The sequence below is a fragment of the Prosopis cineraria genome, unplaced genomic scaffold, assembly GCF_029017545.1.
Source record: "Prosopis cineraria cultivar Desert tree isolate PC_DT_omini unplaced genomic scaffold, ASM2901754v1 PC11, whole genome shotgun sequence".
NCBI classification, from domain to species: domain Eukaryota; kingdom Viridiplantae; phylum Streptophyta; class Magnoliopsida; order Fabales; family Fabaceae; genus Prosopis; species Prosopis cineraria.
The window spans coordinates 31,641,328-31,659,837 of NW_026555342.1; the positions used below are offsets into that span (position 1 = coordinate 31,641,328).

The 18,510-nt window shown below is 31.9% G+C and overlaps 1 protein-coding gene and 1 long non-coding RNA gene across 2 annotated transcripts; one reads left to right on the forward strand and one right to left on the reverse strand.

Moving 5' to 3' along the window:
- The first annotated feature begins 2,949 nt into the window (after positions 1-2,949).
- Positions 2,950-6,043, forward strand: LOC129284809 (uncharacterized). The gene is made up of 2 exons (XR_008586967.1): positions 2,950-3,085; positions 5,623-6,043. It is a non-coding gene; the product is annotated as an uncharacterized LOC129284809 (long non-coding RNA).
- A 3,969-nt stretch (positions 6,044-10,012) lies between these two features.
- LOC129286468 (G-type lectin S-receptor-like serine/threonine-protein kinase At1g11330) lies at positions 10,013-14,410 on the reverse strand. Its single transcript, XM_054922429.1, is given in 11 exon segments — positions 10,013-10,188; positions 11,458-11,521; positions 11,596-11,746; positions 11,825-12,062; positions 12,239-12,322; positions 12,325-12,448; positions 12,541-12,707; positions 12,822-12,929; positions 13,018-13,225; positions 13,282-14,212; positions 14,271-14,410. Coding segments are annotated over 11 exon segments (2,391 nt in total).
- Between the last annotated feature and the right edge of the window lie 4,100 nt (positions 14,411-18,510).

Below are 18,510 nucleotides of genomic sequence, written 5' to 3' on the forward strand. Positions count from 1 at the left end.
AACTCATACCCCTCAATTCTTTGGTAAGCCCAAGTGAAGTTGATGCATGAAAAGTGGTTTTGTGGCACATCTATCTAGATTGGGCCATATTAAGCCTGCTGCTGTGCGTCAGTAACTTAGCCACTGTCTGGTTCCTTATTTATCACAGAATGCATTATTTACGAGTTTATTAAATAAATCTTCAATTCAAAAAATAAAAGTAACAGTTAATAGTAATATTATACATATTATCATCAATATATATATACAAATCTTGTGAGAGGTCACTGATTGGTCAGAATCTCTTTAATTTATTGGTTAATTAACTTTGGTTAAATTTTAATTCTCTTCATTCATTGGTTCATTTTATTTGTCATGTATCAAATTATTAAATTTTAAATATAAAATTCAAGTTTTATGGGAGAAATAATTCCATCTATCTCAACTTTTTTATTTATCTCACGTCTCTTAATATTCATCAGTCTTTATTTTTAAGAATTTATATATCTAATTATTAAATTTTAAATATAAAATTCAAATTTTATGGGAGCAGTAACTTCATCCGTCTCATCTTTTCTATTTATCTCATGTCTTTTAATACTCTCATGTCTCTATCTTTAAGAATTCATGTATCTCATTATTAAATTTTAAATATCAAATTCAAGTTTTACGGGAACAGTAACTCCATCCGTCTCAACTTTTTCATTTATCTTGCATCTTTTAATATTCTTCAGTCTCTATTTTTAAGAATTCATGTATCTCATTATTAAATTTTAAATATAAATTTAAGTTTTACGAGAGTAGTAACTCCATTCATCTCAACTTTTTCATTTATCTCGCATCTCTCAATATTCTCCAGTTTTTGTCTTTAAGAATTTATGTATCTCATTGTTAAATTTTAAATATAAAAATTTAAGTTTTACGAGAACAGTAACTCCATTTGTCTTAACTTTTTCATAAAATGCCGATGGTATGGGCTTAAGTATATGAGGAAATTTGTTGTACTTCTTGGCAAGCATCTTTGTTATCACTTGTGTAGGACGATAGAAAATTATCTTATAATCCACTATCACAAAATAAAATAAAAATGTATCAATTTGTATAACTTTTTCGTATTGTTGATGAATATTTATCTATATTACTTAACTATATCTATATTATTACTTACAATGTTCTTATATCAAACCTTAACAATTTACAAATATTAATTCTCTCACTTTTAAGTTATTAGACATATAATTATATACAATTTTAATGACAAAACATTTGTGTTATAATTTTTCTAGCAATATGCTGTAAACATGAAATCAAAATAACAAATATAATTATGTTTTATATATTTCAAATATAATTAAAGTACATAATTCAAATTTTCTACATCATTTAAAAAAAAAAAGAAAGGATAACTATCTAAAAGTGTTCACGCCATAATCATGTATGATGGAATAGTTAAAAATTCAATCTTTTCAAACTATATTTATAATTTATTATGGGCTTGAAAAATAAAGACAGGATGTTTTTTAACAAAATATTCAAAAAAAATAATTAAATAAAAAAATTTTTAAAATTTTAATAATTTAAATGTGTCAATATAAATAATATTTAAAGTGTTTGTTTCAATTTTTTAAAATCAAATCCGTGCAGGGTGCACGGAAACAGCCTAGTTTTTCAGTTAAATTTTGACGCTGATAGGGCCGTACATGTGGATGACGTTGATCAATTGGTAAGCAATGCGTTTTTCTTAGTAATTTGTCGATTGCTTTATCGAAAAAGAATTAGAGTGGTGGCCTAACGGAGCAAGCATGGAATCTGAGTAATTTGTTCATGGGCATTTGTTATTAGTGAATTTAAGAATAATTACTTGTAAATTTTAAAAAAATTAGTTATAAATTATGAAAAATTAGTTGTAAGTGTACATTTAAAAATATGAGAGGGTTTTAATTATTAATTTACAATTAAAACTATTCATATTCATTTACAATTGTTATTTCATATATTTACAAGCAACATTTTTTAAATTCATAATTGATTGTCTTTAAATCATAAATCATGATGTATAAATTCTTGAAACTATTTATTTATTCATAACTTTTTTAGCCTAATATTTATTTATAATTAAATTTTTATAAATTCACCAGTATTTTCCTTAAATTTACAAGTAATTATGGTCATTTCAAGGTCCATAATAGTCATTTTTCCCTGTGCTTATTTCAATCAAAACATTTCAGTGACTGTGTGCACTCAACTTTTCAACTTTGATAATTCAAGATAAATTATAACAAAGGATTTAAAGCCCATAATACTCTTGGTAAGTATGGGGTCCTTCCGCGTCCCTTACAATCTTAAAATCTTGTGTGTTTAAAAAATCAATGGCACCACATCACAAAAGTTTTAAAAAGAGGAGAATGATAATAAAGTCTTAAAAAAAAGTTAAAAAACATTAATTCAAATAGTTAAAAATAATAATTTTAATTGAAAATTAATTTAGAGTTACATTCACAATTTAAATATGTTATTTTTAATTAGAACATTTGAATTTGTAATTATTTGAATAAATTTTTTGAACATTTTTTAAGATAAAAATTTATTAAGAATCTAATTATCATTAATTCTTACTTTAAGACTTAAATGTCATTCATTTTATTTAAAATAGAAAATTTTTATTAAACGACTAAAGATGTGATATTATTATAAATGAGGTCCAAATAACATGTAAAAGTAAATATTTTAACAAGTAAATATAAAGGATTAATAGGTAAAGTAAATATTTTAATAATTAACTATAAAAAATTAATATGTAAAGTAAATATTTTAACTTAAAAATATTATTGTAATAATTTTACCTTGTATTTTAATTTCAGTTTGGCCAAAACTCTTGGGTGAAGTTTTAAATTTATTTGGGTCTTACTTGTAATAATGTACCATCTCCCGTCCTTTGATAAAATTCTCTCTTAAAAACGTGTCAGCACAGTGAATGGCACATGGCAGTTGAGTGCAGCGCAAGGGCCCATTCGTATGGCCACACTCGCAGGCACCACCTTGCGCTGTTCATATTCTTCCTACTGTCCCATGCCTTTCTCTTGCCTTGCCATTTCCGCTGATTCCTGTATGTTTCGATCTATTCATTGGTTTTGGTTTTCCCCTTAGTCTCTTTTTCATTTCAATTACTCTCAGTATATTTTTGGGGAAGTATGATAAAAACCAACTTATTCCGTCCTCGGTTCCGTCAAATGTTGGGGTTCCAGGAGGGTTGTGTGTCCCGTTGGGTTTGCACTTCACATATTGCTTGGGATCGTTGATGAGGTTCAGTTGAATCTGATGAATCCTGAATCACCGTTGTTCCGATAGAACCTCAAATTCTTTACATCATTGGTATTATTGTATTTTTTTCGATTGCCTTCAATCAAATCTTTCTCTTAGCATGCCACATTTTAATATATATTTTGAAGAATTTCTTTGGTGTACGGTGTAGCAATTCCGTTTTTGACTTACTGCACAAATTCATGTTCAAATGGTTACAACCAGGAACCAAATTTTTGTTGATCATGTGATTGCTGCTACTGGATTAATGGCTTTGGCAACAGCTGTTACCTGTCCTTTGGAATATCATTAAAGTTGTCACAGTGGCTGACATTTTTTGTTATTGTGTAAACTTTTTGTTGTGGTCCATAATTTCAAAATTTGTTGAAACTAAAACTTACCTCTTCTTTATTCAAAGGTTGGTTCAAGTCCTGGAGTTTACTGATGCCCAAGTTTTACATAAGAGTGCAAACCTTGGTGGGGAATGCAAGTGTAGTGGTTTTGCATATGAGTATATTAGAAAAATATTGACGGATTACTTGTTCAATTTTCTGCTTTGGTCAGTGGGGACTTCTTTGTTTCTAAGGTGGATTATTGCGTTCCTGAATTATTTGATCTTTGTTAAGATACAAGGCAATGCTGAATTGTGGTGCATAGCGATTTAATTGGTTGTTTTGAAATTGTTTGTTTTCCCTGGCTCTCATGGGAATTTGGATTACATAATCAACATATTTTCTTCTGTGGACTCTTGATGCTTAACTAAGATATATGATTATTTTGGGCATTAGATGTCTGTACTGTGGATTTGGCTGGTTAGCATTTGGGAGGATTTAAGCTTTGGGGACATGATTTTGGGGTCAATGAATCTTTACAGCCTTTTATAATTGTATATTTTATCTTTTTTTCGTAAACTATGCCTTTTGTTTGAGAAAATATCAATTGAAAGAAATAAGCACCACCCTGTTTTATGAGTATGCCATGCCTTTATTATTTGTATATGTTTAACCATTCAAGCATTAAGTTGTTGCCTCTGTACTCATTCACACTTTGATTGGTCATTTCTTGTTCTTAATGTGGTAGCTTGAATTTTTCTATTCTAGCAATATCCACTGGGGGTTTCTAACTTTTATGAGTTTTTTTCCCCCTATGGAAAACAAAGGATATATTAAGTAAAAATTTTAATGTACAACAGAAGTATCAGATATTGAAGGAGAAAGACTATGCCTTGAAAAGTAAAGATTATCCAAGACTAAAACATCAAAGTGAGTAGAGTATTTCAACAGGGAGAATATTTTGCAGATAAAAACATTGCTTTGTGTGTTGTGAAGCGATTCTTTGGCTATCATTTGTTTCCAAAAGCAATGAAGTTTTAACTTTTGATTGTTAAGTCCATGATCGTCTTGGAAACAAAGCATCCACCATAACGCAAGTTTGAGACAAGCCAGGTAGAATTGATGAGTGTCCAAAGATTTCTTCCTTGCCCCAGTTTTAATCAGTACAGGGCTATCAAATTGGATAATGATTGAACAGGATAGGATTCTGTTAGTTTTTCCTTTTGGCATCCAGATATGATAATTTCCAGAAATTATTTGTTTTAATGGCTGAAAAGCATTCTTGAGTTTTCTAGTTGCAAACGCGTTCAAGATGATAGCAGGGGTTATGAAATTCATGAACAAAATTCTGAATTGCCTTGATGCACAATTGGAATCCTTTCGCAGCATATTAGATTGAGGAAGATGATGATACCTGTGATTAGGCCAAACTCATTTGATATGTATAATGATACCAAAGTGTTTAGTGGCCAGGTAACAATTCCAACTTGCTCAAAAGAAGTTGAGCGAATAGAACAACTCTCTTAGAGCACCACGTTTTGAATATCAAATTTGTGATATATTTGTCCTGGTTTCCACATCATAAAAAATTTGTTCAGTTATTTTTTGATCTAAGAAATGTTTGAAAAGTTTATTTCTCTTTAAAAAGTAATTTATTATCATATTCTGGGTTTACTGTGTAGATTATAACGGTGGGAATCAGAGAGATAAAACATGAGGATGGGTTTAATGGGAAGCGAAAGAAGGTCGGATAAGATGAAATGGGAAGCATGTTATTAATAAGATGAAACTGAACATGGATTTGTGTTTAATGTAAGAAAACGAGTGATAAAAAAGAAGAGCGCATATGGAACCAAAGGCTGTGATGTGTTTCTTTGCGTAATTGTTGACAATTTTTTCTTTCTCCCTTTCTCTTTTTTATGTTTGTTCAGTTGGAGAAAACATGAATGAATTTCTATCATCATGGTTGCTTGAGTTCTGACTCCAATTTTATTTATTACTTTTGGTTAAGGTGGAGATCAGTCTGAGACTGAAAAGAACAGTCAAGGGAATATGTAAACTCTGAAATACATTGGAGGAGCAAGGAAGGGAGAAAAGGAAGAACTTCCTAACTGAATTTGACTATGTGATGTAGTAAAAGCTAGAAACGGTTAATGTCCTTTCTCATTCTCTAAGCAAGAAGGCTAAATTAGCTACGGTGAGCCAGCTAGATCAAGGAAGGAATGGGCCAGGACTCTATGGCCCAGAAGATGCACTAGGGCTTGGACTTTGACGGTAGTATTAAACTTGGGAGAGATTTACTAATCGATGTTGTTATTTGACGCTGAGATTTTTGTTCTTCTGTTAGGCTGAGGAAATTGGGATAATTCGAATTTTGAATGAGAAAGAGGAATTTGGTGCTCGGCTCCATTTTCTCAATTTTCATGTTCCAAGATTTTACTTTTCAAGGATGGTTGACTATTCAACCATTTCTCCAGTCGATTTCTTATTTTGTGGATTCCAAATCTCAATTCTATACTAAGTTGAATTGCATTTGGTGTGCACTTTAAATGCCCCTATAATGCTACCCATAGAAATATCCCCCGAAAAGTAAAATTCACCTTAAATTTCTTTGCATTTCCATTTGAATTTCATTTGACTTTAATGATTTTTTTCTCTATGTCAATAATTAATTGTCCTAGCAACAACATTACCTCCCTATCTTAGAAAAGGTCATGTGTTCAAACCCAACATTGACATATTTGTATGCCTATACAGGTGTGTGTGTCTCCCTTTTTTATAAAGAAGAATTAAATTACAAGTAAAATTTTAAGGGAAAAAGTTTTCTATAAATTTTCTTTGTTTTAATTTGATTCCCCCTTCCGGTGATTGTCCCTACTAGTTGACTTTGAACATAATTTCAACCGAGGCAGGGCAGAATCTAGTCAACAATAGATTAGGTCATGTTGAGTTAGAAAAGGGTGATGGGGTAGCCACCGGATCATGTTGAAACTCGTTCCATCTAGCCCATGTTTACCTCAAATTTTATTTGGAGTGTCTTTAGTTTGAATACTTAATTTTAAACTCTTTTAAGTTGTGTTTGGATGGGTGGATTTAAATTGATAATTTAGATTTAATCTCATATTTGAAATATCACATTTGAAATTCATAGATTCTAAATTCTTTATTTAGATGATATAAAAAATTTTAAATTATAATATTAAAATCTTTTGTTTGAATCTAAAATAAAATTTTAAATTTTAAATTATATATTTAAATTTAAAAGAAACATAAAAGATTGGTCAAATTCAACGATTTGAATGGTCAACTTTCAACAAGATTAAACAAATAAAGTTGATTGGGATTGTGGCACTAGGGATGATCGGGACGAGACCTCCGACTTCTATCGGGACCAGACCATTGTGACGATGGGGACGGGATGGCCAACTTCTAAAATCACTAGACCAATAGTGACGATAGGGGCCAGACGATCAACTTCCATAGAGACCAGATAGACTACGACAAACGGGGAGGGGAAGGCTGAATTCCTCCCGCACTGGTCGGGATAGACAGCAATGGTAACCAACTAAAGGTGGCAGCGACGAATGGCATCCTCTGGATCTCACTCAATAGAAATCGGTCATCCGGTCCCTGTCATCACCGTCGGTCCAATTCTGGTGGAAGTCAGTCATCTGGTCCCCGTCATCACTATCTGTCTAGCCCCGGTGGATGTCGATCCTCCAGTACTAGCTATAATGTCCTTTACCGACATTACTATACACACCACTACAATTTTATTAATCTTAATCAAATTAAAATCATTTACTTAGAAAACTTTAGAAACAGTGGGATCTCAATAAAAGATTTTCAGAAATCATTTTATAAATCACTCAGATTATAAAACCCTATATACAAACACATACACATCAGAAGCACTTAGTCTTGGTGCATTAAAGATCAAGGAAACATATGCAAACCTAAAAAAAACAAGGTGAAATTTTTCATCGTGTGCCATGACTTGTGCCACATGCACTGCGGTATGAGACACAAAGACCACAGTAGCTCGCTTTGTGCCATGTACTGCGGCATGCAGATACATACGCCGTAGTGCACACTCCTAAATTTGCTATCAAATGGCAGTTTTTGATATAGAATTTAGATGTGCATCATTTCCACATACAATATCCAATTGGGATGGTTTAAGCGCCTACACGTAGCTTGTTTTGGAATCTAATTAATGACACTGGTTTTATCTCAATCCAATATTTTTATCAAAAATTGGACACCCAAGTGTATTTTGACCGTTTTCTGCTAAAATTTTGTCACTAAGTGTCTCAATTCAAAACCAAATGTCATTAGCCACTTTTTGGACTTTGACCACGTCTAAATAGACAATACACACCTGATTGACAATACACATGCACAATATATCACACATACATACTTTTGCTCTGTAAACCACTCATTTCACACTTTGAGCCAAAATCACAATTTCATTTCTTTAGTCCCATATAAGGCCAAATCATTATCTATCCACTTCAAGCATCACATATTCACACACATATACATTTTTCCACTAGCCTATTCAACATTTCATCATTTACACATAATACAAGGGCTAGGGAGCTTAAGCTCATCAAACATACCACAATCACATCTTTATGTACATGTATAAATCCTAAGGCAACTTGTATATATTCAAGACTAATAACAACAGCTTAGATAGAAATCATGTTTCATACTCTTTTATACTTTAGCATGATCATTTATCCATCAATTCCTCTAAAACTCCCTGACATGAAACTATAGGCTCTTTTGGATCAATCACTTGTTGACTCAAGTACACTTTTGATGGTAGAAACACTAGGCTAAAGGTAATCTAACTCAGCTACAGACTATGATTTTCTCTCTTTATATACTTGTGATAGAGGCGTCATTGACTCTTAACTATACCCTAACGAGCAATAAAGAGTTGCCAGACTGCCCAGATGTCCCATGGTAACAGTCTTCTAATATGCTGTATTAGATTACCCATGGTAATAGCCTGTATAATGCTGCACCGAATGCCCCATAGTTCCAGCCCGACCATATGGATTTTTTTTTCACTCACATATCTCCACACACACATCTCCACATATGCTGGGTGAACTCCCACCTCTTATGATTATGCTTTTTCCATAATTTTCACTATTTTTCTTCACATTTCCACATCGCACACTTTTATACATAGTATATACGTGTCAATCAAAATCAATAGCCTTTCACAAGTTGATTTACATGCTAAAATCATTTACAATGTTAAATCATACATAAAACTCATAAAACAATAACTTTCTCATTTATATTTACTTCTACACAGTTATAATAGTTAATAAACATAACAAATTATATAGTTACCTCAACCCTTCTATTTACAAAAAAGGATTACCTGTGTTCCAACAACCTTATTCAAGCTCCTTTTTCATAATTCATGTCCCACACACTAGAATTTACATAAAATTAGCAACCCAAAGTTAATTTTATTATTAACAAAAGTACCAATTATCACACTTAAGCGTCTAATCACTTTCATTTTCACAATTCACACTCAATTACGTACATTACCACTGATTACCCTTATTTCAAGCTTTAACATTTTCTAGCCAATTTTTGTCACTATGCTCTCTCTAGATTAGGGCAATTCTTACCTACAGTTTTAATGCTTTGTCGTTTTGACCCAAACCAGTCATAAAGTATTAGTTTAGCTCGGAGAACTCTTTTATTACTATAGGGTAAGAAATCAACTTCTTAAAACTCCCAAATTCAATTTCTCACTTGTTAAAACTAAGAGAAAATAGGGTAAAATCAAAGATTAAGGCAGTACATGACTTACTTGAAAAGTAACAAGTCAGAAACACCATCCTTACTCTTAATTTAGCTTGCCTTAACATATGCCCCACTCTTCTCCATGCCTGAACCCTTCTCCTAAGTTTCTCCCTTATGTTTCCATGAGTAGACACATCCCTATTAATTTGATTTTTGTACCATATGCCGCGATGCATGGCACAGTGAGGGAAATCCTCACTATACTCACACGCTCTGCTTCAGGACTCTACTCTTCTACTCATATCTATTCATATAACATCCCAATAGGTCAATATAATACTTCATTATCAAGAATCCTAATCTTATATTAAATCACTAATTCATCTATTAATCAGTCATTAATGCAAGATTAGAAATTCGGGAATGTTACACCGGTCATTACCGTTGATACTATCCTAGTGGAAATTGATTGTCTAGTCCCCGTCATCACCGTCAATCCAATCCCAGTAGAAGTCAACCATCCAATCTTGGTCATCGCCATCTATCCGATCCTGATAGAAGTCAACCATCGGGTCCTCATTGTCACCATCTATCCGGTCCTAATGGAAGTTGGCCATCTAATCCTTGTCGTCATCGTCTGTTCGATCCTGATGGAAGTCAGTCATCCAATCCTCATTCTCACTATTGATCTGATCCCAGTGAAAGTTTGCTATCCCATTCCAGTCATTGGCGGTAGGTTGTTTCCATCGCCTTTGGTGGTTCGGTTTAATTGCCATTGGCAGATCAATTAAGCCTTCATACATTTGGGTCAAATTATTAAAGAGCTTGAGTTAGAATTTGAGATAATATAGGTTTAGAAAGGATTTCAAATTACAAAGAGATTAAGGGAGAACTTGGATTTGGAATTGAGTTAAATCCAAACCCATGCATTTTTAATTATCCAAACAATGGATTTAACTTAAATCTAAATCCAAATCTAAATCTATGTGTATCCAAACATAGCATTATATTAAAAACTCATTATTTAAAAATTGGCAATTTAAAATAACAAATTTAATTTTCCTTTAGCAAATCTATTTCATATTGTAACAAAACAAGATTGAATTTGTAAAATATATTGTAACAAGTTTAATTTAATAAATTGACAAGAGGTACTAAGATGACCAATTAAATTAGGGTTTTAACAAGTTCACTTTATGTTGTAACTATTAATCAACAAGATTGAATATGAAAAAGACATTGCTAACAAGTTCCCTTAATGACTTAATAAGAAAGCATTAACGAAATGAAAAGCTAACTCAGATTTGGTTTGGAAACTTGGTTTAGTTTATATATAACATTTTGCATTATATAACCAAGAAGCATTATTGGCTCAGATGTTATATAAATTGCTTTTGGTAAAATAAAAGGTCATGAATTAAAACCCCTTTGATCATCTCAAAGTATTAATTTTACTGGCTGGCTGATGGGAACTACTGGTGGTGATCCAGCCGCTAAACTTTGGTCCTATGGTGTAATCCATAATCCTTTGGTCCTAATTTTAAATTAATTAACTACTATGGTCCTTTACTAAAATTCTATACTGATCCAACTACGGTCCATTCAACATTAGCATAACCTTACGATTTGGTTGAGACACAAGACAATTTCTAGATCACTCTTTCAGCCAAAAAGAAAATCTAAGCATACAGAGTATTGGAAGAAATATTATTAGATTCAAGAAACTTCAAAACTAATGGAATAATCGTTTCATTATAGGTAGCTAAATCCTAGTGAAGTTTAACAATCATTTCCCATTATATGTAATACTAAGTATTATTATCTCCCTATTATGTTGGTGATGCTGACATAGTTAGTAGAGTGCAAAGTCTGTGCTTCAATTGTGGACTCTGAAGTAAATCCCGTTTCATTTAGCACATATGAAGGTTGCCTTGGAGGAGGAATATTGACAATCTCATTGCTAAGCATGGACACAACATTGTCCATAGTTGGTCGCTCTTTTGCTAGTTCTTGCACACAAAGAAGTCCTTGAGTATGCAACGCAACATATCATCACAAGAACCTTGATTGTGTATATCTGAATCTATAAAGGACATAAGGTTATGTTCATTCTTTAGCTTCCAGACCTGAAAATATATAAAAATTCATGCATGAAAGGGTAGAGTTCATACTAACAAGAAGAAGCAGTAAAGACACTTACATGTCCTAATAGGGTGTGAGATCCCTCCATGTTATGAAAGCTTGAGTTGCCCTTTCCACTAACAATCTCTAGCACTAGAACTCCAAAACTGAAAACATCTGATTTCTCAGAAAATTTTCCTTGCATTACATATTCAGGAGACATATAGCCACTACATTAAAAAGTTACCAAGTTAGCTTGCATTGCTTGGCATGATGATTTAATGATTAAGAGAATAAGACATGCTTACAATGTCCCCACCACTCTTCTAGTTCTAGCTTGATCTTCATTGCTTCTAAATATTCTAGCCATTCCAAAATCTGATATTTTTGGATTTAGCTTTTCATCCAACAAGATATTACTGACTTTTAAATCTCTACGTATGATTTTTATTCTAGAATCTCTATGGAGATAAAGCAAGCCCCTAGAGATCCCTTCAATAATTTTAAAACGTTTTTGCCAATCTAGCTCTTTCTTTTTGATTGGATCTGCAGCCAAAGAAACAGATCAGTTAATATAGAGTAATTGCATTGTTAAGAGAATCAGTTTGCTTAAATTAGCTAGTCATTGAATAATGAGAAATGTAAAGAATTTTTTTTTTTCGTAAATCATAGCATAGCTGAAAAAACAAGATGAATTGTCGTAAAAATGACAATGGACATACCAAATAGAATTGTATCCAAACTCTTGTTTTGCATGTATTCATAGATTAACATTTTTTCATGTTGCTCAATGCAACAGCCTAAAGTCTTCCTAGATTGCGGTGTTGAATTTTTGAAATCACTGCAACCTCATTCATGAACTCTTCTTGCCCTCGTCTTGATTCTTTTGAAAGTCTTTTAATTGCGATTAGTTGGCCATCTTTCAGTTGCCCCTGTAAAAGATGGCGTAAAACAAAAAGTTAGCAATTGAAATAACTCGTTTCTACATGAAAAAAGTTATCCACTTCACAAGACAAAAAATTACCTTGTACACTGAACCAAAACCACCATGTCCAAGCATGTTTGCTGAGTGGAAGTTGTTTGTTGCAATTTCAAGTTCTTCAAAGTCAAAATGTGAAACCTCATTGTCCATTTTGATTTCTTGATGTTGACTAATCATTTTTTGAGATTGACGACGTAAATATATCCCACCTACACTTTCTTTGGTTCAAAAGCATCTTATTTCCAGCACATATAATACTCATCATGGTAAAGTTACGGGAATTTAATCTAATTTTCACATTAAGAAATGAGTTATTACAGTACCTGCAAATTTAGCTGTCAATTTCCATAGGAGATATGCAAATGCAGTTAAAGTAATAATTCCTACGGTCACTGTAATTGCAATTATTCTTCTTTTGTGTGTATGTGTTTCTGCATTTCATAGCAACATGTCAAGCAGCTTAGGTGAAAACTTTCCTAATATGAAGAAACATTATATTTCAAAGATAAAGAAAGGTACCAAGTTCTGATAAAGGCACACGAATGTAAAGATCAACGCCTCCAGTTGAGAATCTTTGCAGGTCAATGAAGTCCCCGCTCCATTGCATGCATCCAATACCATTTGAGTCATATGCATACGCCACACAAGAGCAATTGTTCAAGCACTCTGTCCTACAACTATCTTCTGTAGCAGTTGTTGACCTCACCAAAAAGTCAGGCACTTTCATCTTGTCAATTTTCAAAAACCCATCTTTTCATCACATTGCAACGGCTTCTTTCTCACACATCCACTAGTCCAACTTTGCCTGTTCCATTCCTCTACTTTCTTTGGCTCATAACCATGCAAACAGCTACAAATTGCTGAACTTTGTGAATTGCAGCTTCCAAATGCCCCACATGTGCCATACAAATCACAGTAGGTGCCATTCAACACCTTTCTCAAAACCTCCCTTTTGTTATACCACAATGCCACCCAAAGTTGGCCTTGTGGATTCAAGCCAACAACTGCAAAGGCAGCATCACTTCCAAAATCATAGTTTAGAAAAACAGTTCCATCATCTTCATTTCCAACTCTCCATCCATATAGATAATCATTTGACATATTTGGCCATCCTATAAAAGTCCTCCCATTCCATGGACCAGTTCGAGCATATGGATGAGTTCCATTAAACCAGAAAAAGACCTCAGGAGCATTTGGCCTTTCAAGAGAAGCAGAGTAGTATCCGATCGATGGATCAGAATCGCTTTTCCATGATGTAAGTTTCACCTTTTTCCCGTTTATTTTATTGATACTGAGCTTGATCCCTAGCACTAGAAGATTAGAAGGATCTTGGAACTCTCCCACATGGTCTCTTGTGTTGTCATCAAAGAGGACTAGATTCCCTCTGTTGGAAAGTTTCACTGTTGAATTGATCGGAATATGTGAGACATTTGTGGACCAAATACTCTTATTTCGTTTGTCCAATATCACAAGATTCCCATTCTTGGTGACTGTGACACTACCAAAACCATCAACCAGTGGCTGGTTTTTGTTAGCCACCCATATGACGTTAGATTCAGAAAGATACCAGATTCCTACATACCGGTTTGTGGAATTTTGTGGGCTGAAGAATCCAAGCTTGAAGTCACTGCTGTTTGAGCTTATTGTTTCATTGTCTCTGATGAATTGATTTGATGTGATGGTGTCCATTGTAGAGCTCAAACCCAATGGGAAACTGGACAGCACAAGTAAAAGATTCAACAAGATGAGACTTTTGATTGTGATTTCCATACCTCTCGTGAAATGGATGAGATAACTTTCTTTTTTTCCCCCTTGAACGGATGAGATAACTTTTATCTTTTGGCATGGAATTGAAGTCTTTGATCCGTCGCTTTTTTGTGGACTCAACGTTATCTTGCTCAACGCTACCCATTGAATGTAATATCAAGTACTCGCTTTTAGTGCCAGAGATTGACTAATTAGTATAGAGTCAAGGCAAATAGTGGAAGGCTGAATTACTTGAATAATTCCACATCATAATAAAGTAGTCCCAACCACTTACTTAATGACAGTTGAAAGCAACACGCACGCGCACACAAACATTTTGTCTAGGATCTTAGTCAAATTAGGCCGCTATACAAATTCATGTTACCTTGGAGTAAGATCATTCACGTTCTCAAATCCAGGATCAATTTATATTGCACATAATAAGAGGTATCATTGTGTTCATTGTTCATTTATGATGTTTGATGTAATAAATATTTTATACCATTGTCATTGCATTTTGTAAATTTCTTGCAATTACTAAATACTCTATCCATTAAGTATTACAATGCATTTTTAATCTAATCACATCTTCAATGAGTCAGTTAATTATCTTTGAATTTATCACACTATTTCAATATTTATCTTTATTTAATAGGATATTTTAATTAAAAAATCTTATTAATTACACTCTCTAATTAGTGGTATTTTTGAAAAATTTAATTGCATCTTAAAAGATATAAAAATTTCTTATATTTTTTAATATAATATTGAACAGAAAGAGTAGATTATGTATAGTTGAATGAATAAATCATTTTAAATATTTATTATGTTTTTATTTGATTTTCTCGTATTTGCTATGATCAAAATTTAAAATTGAAATAAATAAATATAAAAAGTAATAAAACGAATCAATTATTTGGTAAGAATTATATACAAGTGAGAAGTTGAAATACTATAGAAGTGGTTAAGTCGAAATTAGAAAATACCCGGGTAACAATACTATAGTGAAAAAATAAGAAAAAAAATTAATCCATTAGTCCCTATATTTTCCTTTAATTTTGAATTAGATTCACGTTTTGCCAAAAAGAATTAGATTCATGTAGGTTTTTTTTTTTTTAAGGATTAAAGATCTAATTTACTCCAAAACTATTTCCCGGAACATTATTGAGCACCCTGTAGTGAAGGGTGGGACAATATCCCCCTAACATAATTTTTTAAGGAGTAATATTGTCTCTCTATTAAATATCGATTAATTTGACCATTAGTTGAATCCAAAAAGTATTGAGAATGGCCTAAAAAATTATAGAATGTGCTTAAAAAATTACAAAAAAGGACCTTTAAAAAGAATTAATATTGATTGAATCTTTTAAATTATAAATAAATTTCAATAAGTTAATATTATTTCTTACTCATATAAATGACTAAAATATCATTTAACCAACTTTTTTGATGACTGGCTATTAGGTGATTATTATGTCATCTTTGCTAGCAATAACATGGACAAGTAATGAAACATATTAAATTTTTTTAAAAGCAACATCTTATTAAAATATCACCACTTTAATGTTTGATAATTTAAATATCATTATTGTTATAAATAAAACATATAGACGATATAAATGAGAAGAAAAAACAAATGAGGATGACTTTTTGTATTCTCTTTTATACTTACAACACAAGTGATATGACATATACTCCTTCCAATCTTTATTGTAGGATACTTTTAACTGTTTTATGCCTTTTAAAAAAAGTTAATTTTTCTTGATATCATAAAAAAAAGATATATTTTTATTTTACCATTGACTTTAAATCATAATACAACTACACTAAATACATTTACACTAATCAATAAAAAGTAAAATTGAAAAAAAAATGGTTTAATTATTATAAGGTGTCCAACATTATGGACCAAAAATTATTTTTAGAAGGTTTCCTACAAATATAACTAGAGGGAGTATATACGCAAATACTTACAACTCAAAGGTCTGAATAATTGATTGTTAAATGATATATCATAAAGAAGATATCAATTTTAAGTGAAAGGTGAAGCTCAAGAATTTCATGAGTTACAACTTTTGAGTAATGTGAATTATATGGGGAGATGAACATTCATATAATTATGACATAGGGATATGGACATCCATACATAATGTTTATATATATAATACTTCCCCCTAAACGTCCATTATGTAAGAATATGTCTCACTCAATATTTCATCTAGGAAAAACCTTGTGGGACAAAACCTAGCAGAAGGGAAAAGTATATCATTCATTTGTATACTATCCAATGTTGCTTCATTAGAAACCATACCAAAAAACCCCAATGAGACAAAATCTTGGTTAAGGAAAAAAGGGTATAGCATGTATTTACCCCTCTTGATGACAACATCACTTTTGCTATGATTATGATGTTTATCTACATGGCTGTGGATGTTTATTAAGAGGATATCAAGTCTTAAGTATGAGTTATATAGTTTGCTATTATGATCCCCTGAATCTCACCCCTTCTAACTAACTTTTCAGGTATCAATGTGACTAATAAAGGAAATATTAAGATATAAGGTGGGTGGCTTGTAAGCAAATAGAAGTTTACTATCGACTAAAATTGTGTATATAATAGGGGGACACTTAGTCCATATCAAAGATCATTGCATGAGTCTTATTATCCATTACACTACCTTGTAACAGGCTCTGCTTAGTCATGCTCAAGAATGGAAAGGTATTAATGCTTCTTAAGGGATTAAATTCAATTAACTCACTTTAAAACAAGTTCCTATAGTATGACATTGCCAAAAACTTCATCTCCTCTTAGTCTAAAATCCACTCCCCTAAATCATTTTTAATTGCCTCCACTTTGTTTTGTTGACTTTGGACCATAGTAAGAGTATGTAAGAATTTGTTGTTTTTATCGATCCACTTAAGCCAATTACATCAAGACTTCTGATACCACATGAGTTCTTAAGCAAAAACCTTTATGTTTTCTTTCTAGAGTTTATTTTTCATTTGAGCCACGTAGGTGCTATCCCTTCACATTCTCGCTTTATCCAAACCATCAGTTTGCTTAATTAAGTTCCTTCTCTTAGCCACTAAATTGCCAACACAATTTTTATTCCAAATAGAACTATTTGCTTCAATTTTTTTTAATATTTTCAACCTAATTCCCAAAACTCCAAGCCTCTTAATCACAATATCTATTAACCCAACCTCAAGTATGCTTGACAACAAAAGGGGTTGAAATCTCAGAACATTGGCTTAATCACCATATCTTACAAAGGTGGTGGGTTTCAGTATAAGGAAAGGACGTGCTCCATTCTACATTAGTAAAGGCCCATTCAATTCTTTTTCTTTTTCATCTGATTCCATTTTCAATTAAACAATCACAAAATCAACTTCAATCAGTTTAGCCATCAGAATACAATTGCAGAATTATTTAATGGAGGCACAATTATGCACTACACTACCCAACTTATCATCAACAGACAAGAAAGCATTAAAATCCCCAATGACCATCCATGGCTCACAAATACTATTGCCAAGATTCACCAAGTCCTCCCACAAATGTTTCCTCAATAGATAACTTGGTCATAAACACAAGTTAGCCAGAAACATCTATTATGAACAACTGCAGGAACAAAGACATGAATGAATTGAGTAGAAGAAGAAACATACCGAATAGGAGCCTCCTCTTCATTTCAAAGAATCCATATACTCCTAACATATCTTGTAGCTCAAGTATGTTCCAATTACTACATCGCGAGCAAGGACGTGTTAATAGAGAAGGCAATTGCTCCCATTAAACAGGTAAAAATTTTATTTAAGGTTTAGTTAAAATTACAGTTGCCCCATTTAAAATTACAACTTCTCCCATAAAAAATTAATTGCCCCACACTTTCTTTAAAACTACTAGAAATACATATTTAAAAATATTATTTACTCTTATATTCATTATAAAAATAAATTTATGATACATTTTTCCAAAAAAAATAAATTTATGACACAAATGCCATTAATATGTATTTGACTAAAGTGTACTATTTTTATTTAATTTTATATAAAGTTTTAATTTGACCTTTTAATTTTATACAATATTTTTTAGTCCTCTAATATTTAACACCATTACATTCAAATGATTATTTTTTATACCAATCATTATCATTTTAAAAAAATTAAAATTGATCATTTAACATTTAAAAATATTTTGTTAATATTTAAAAGTTTAATATAAAAATTTATTACTGATAAAATTAATAATGTTAGAGTTAAAAA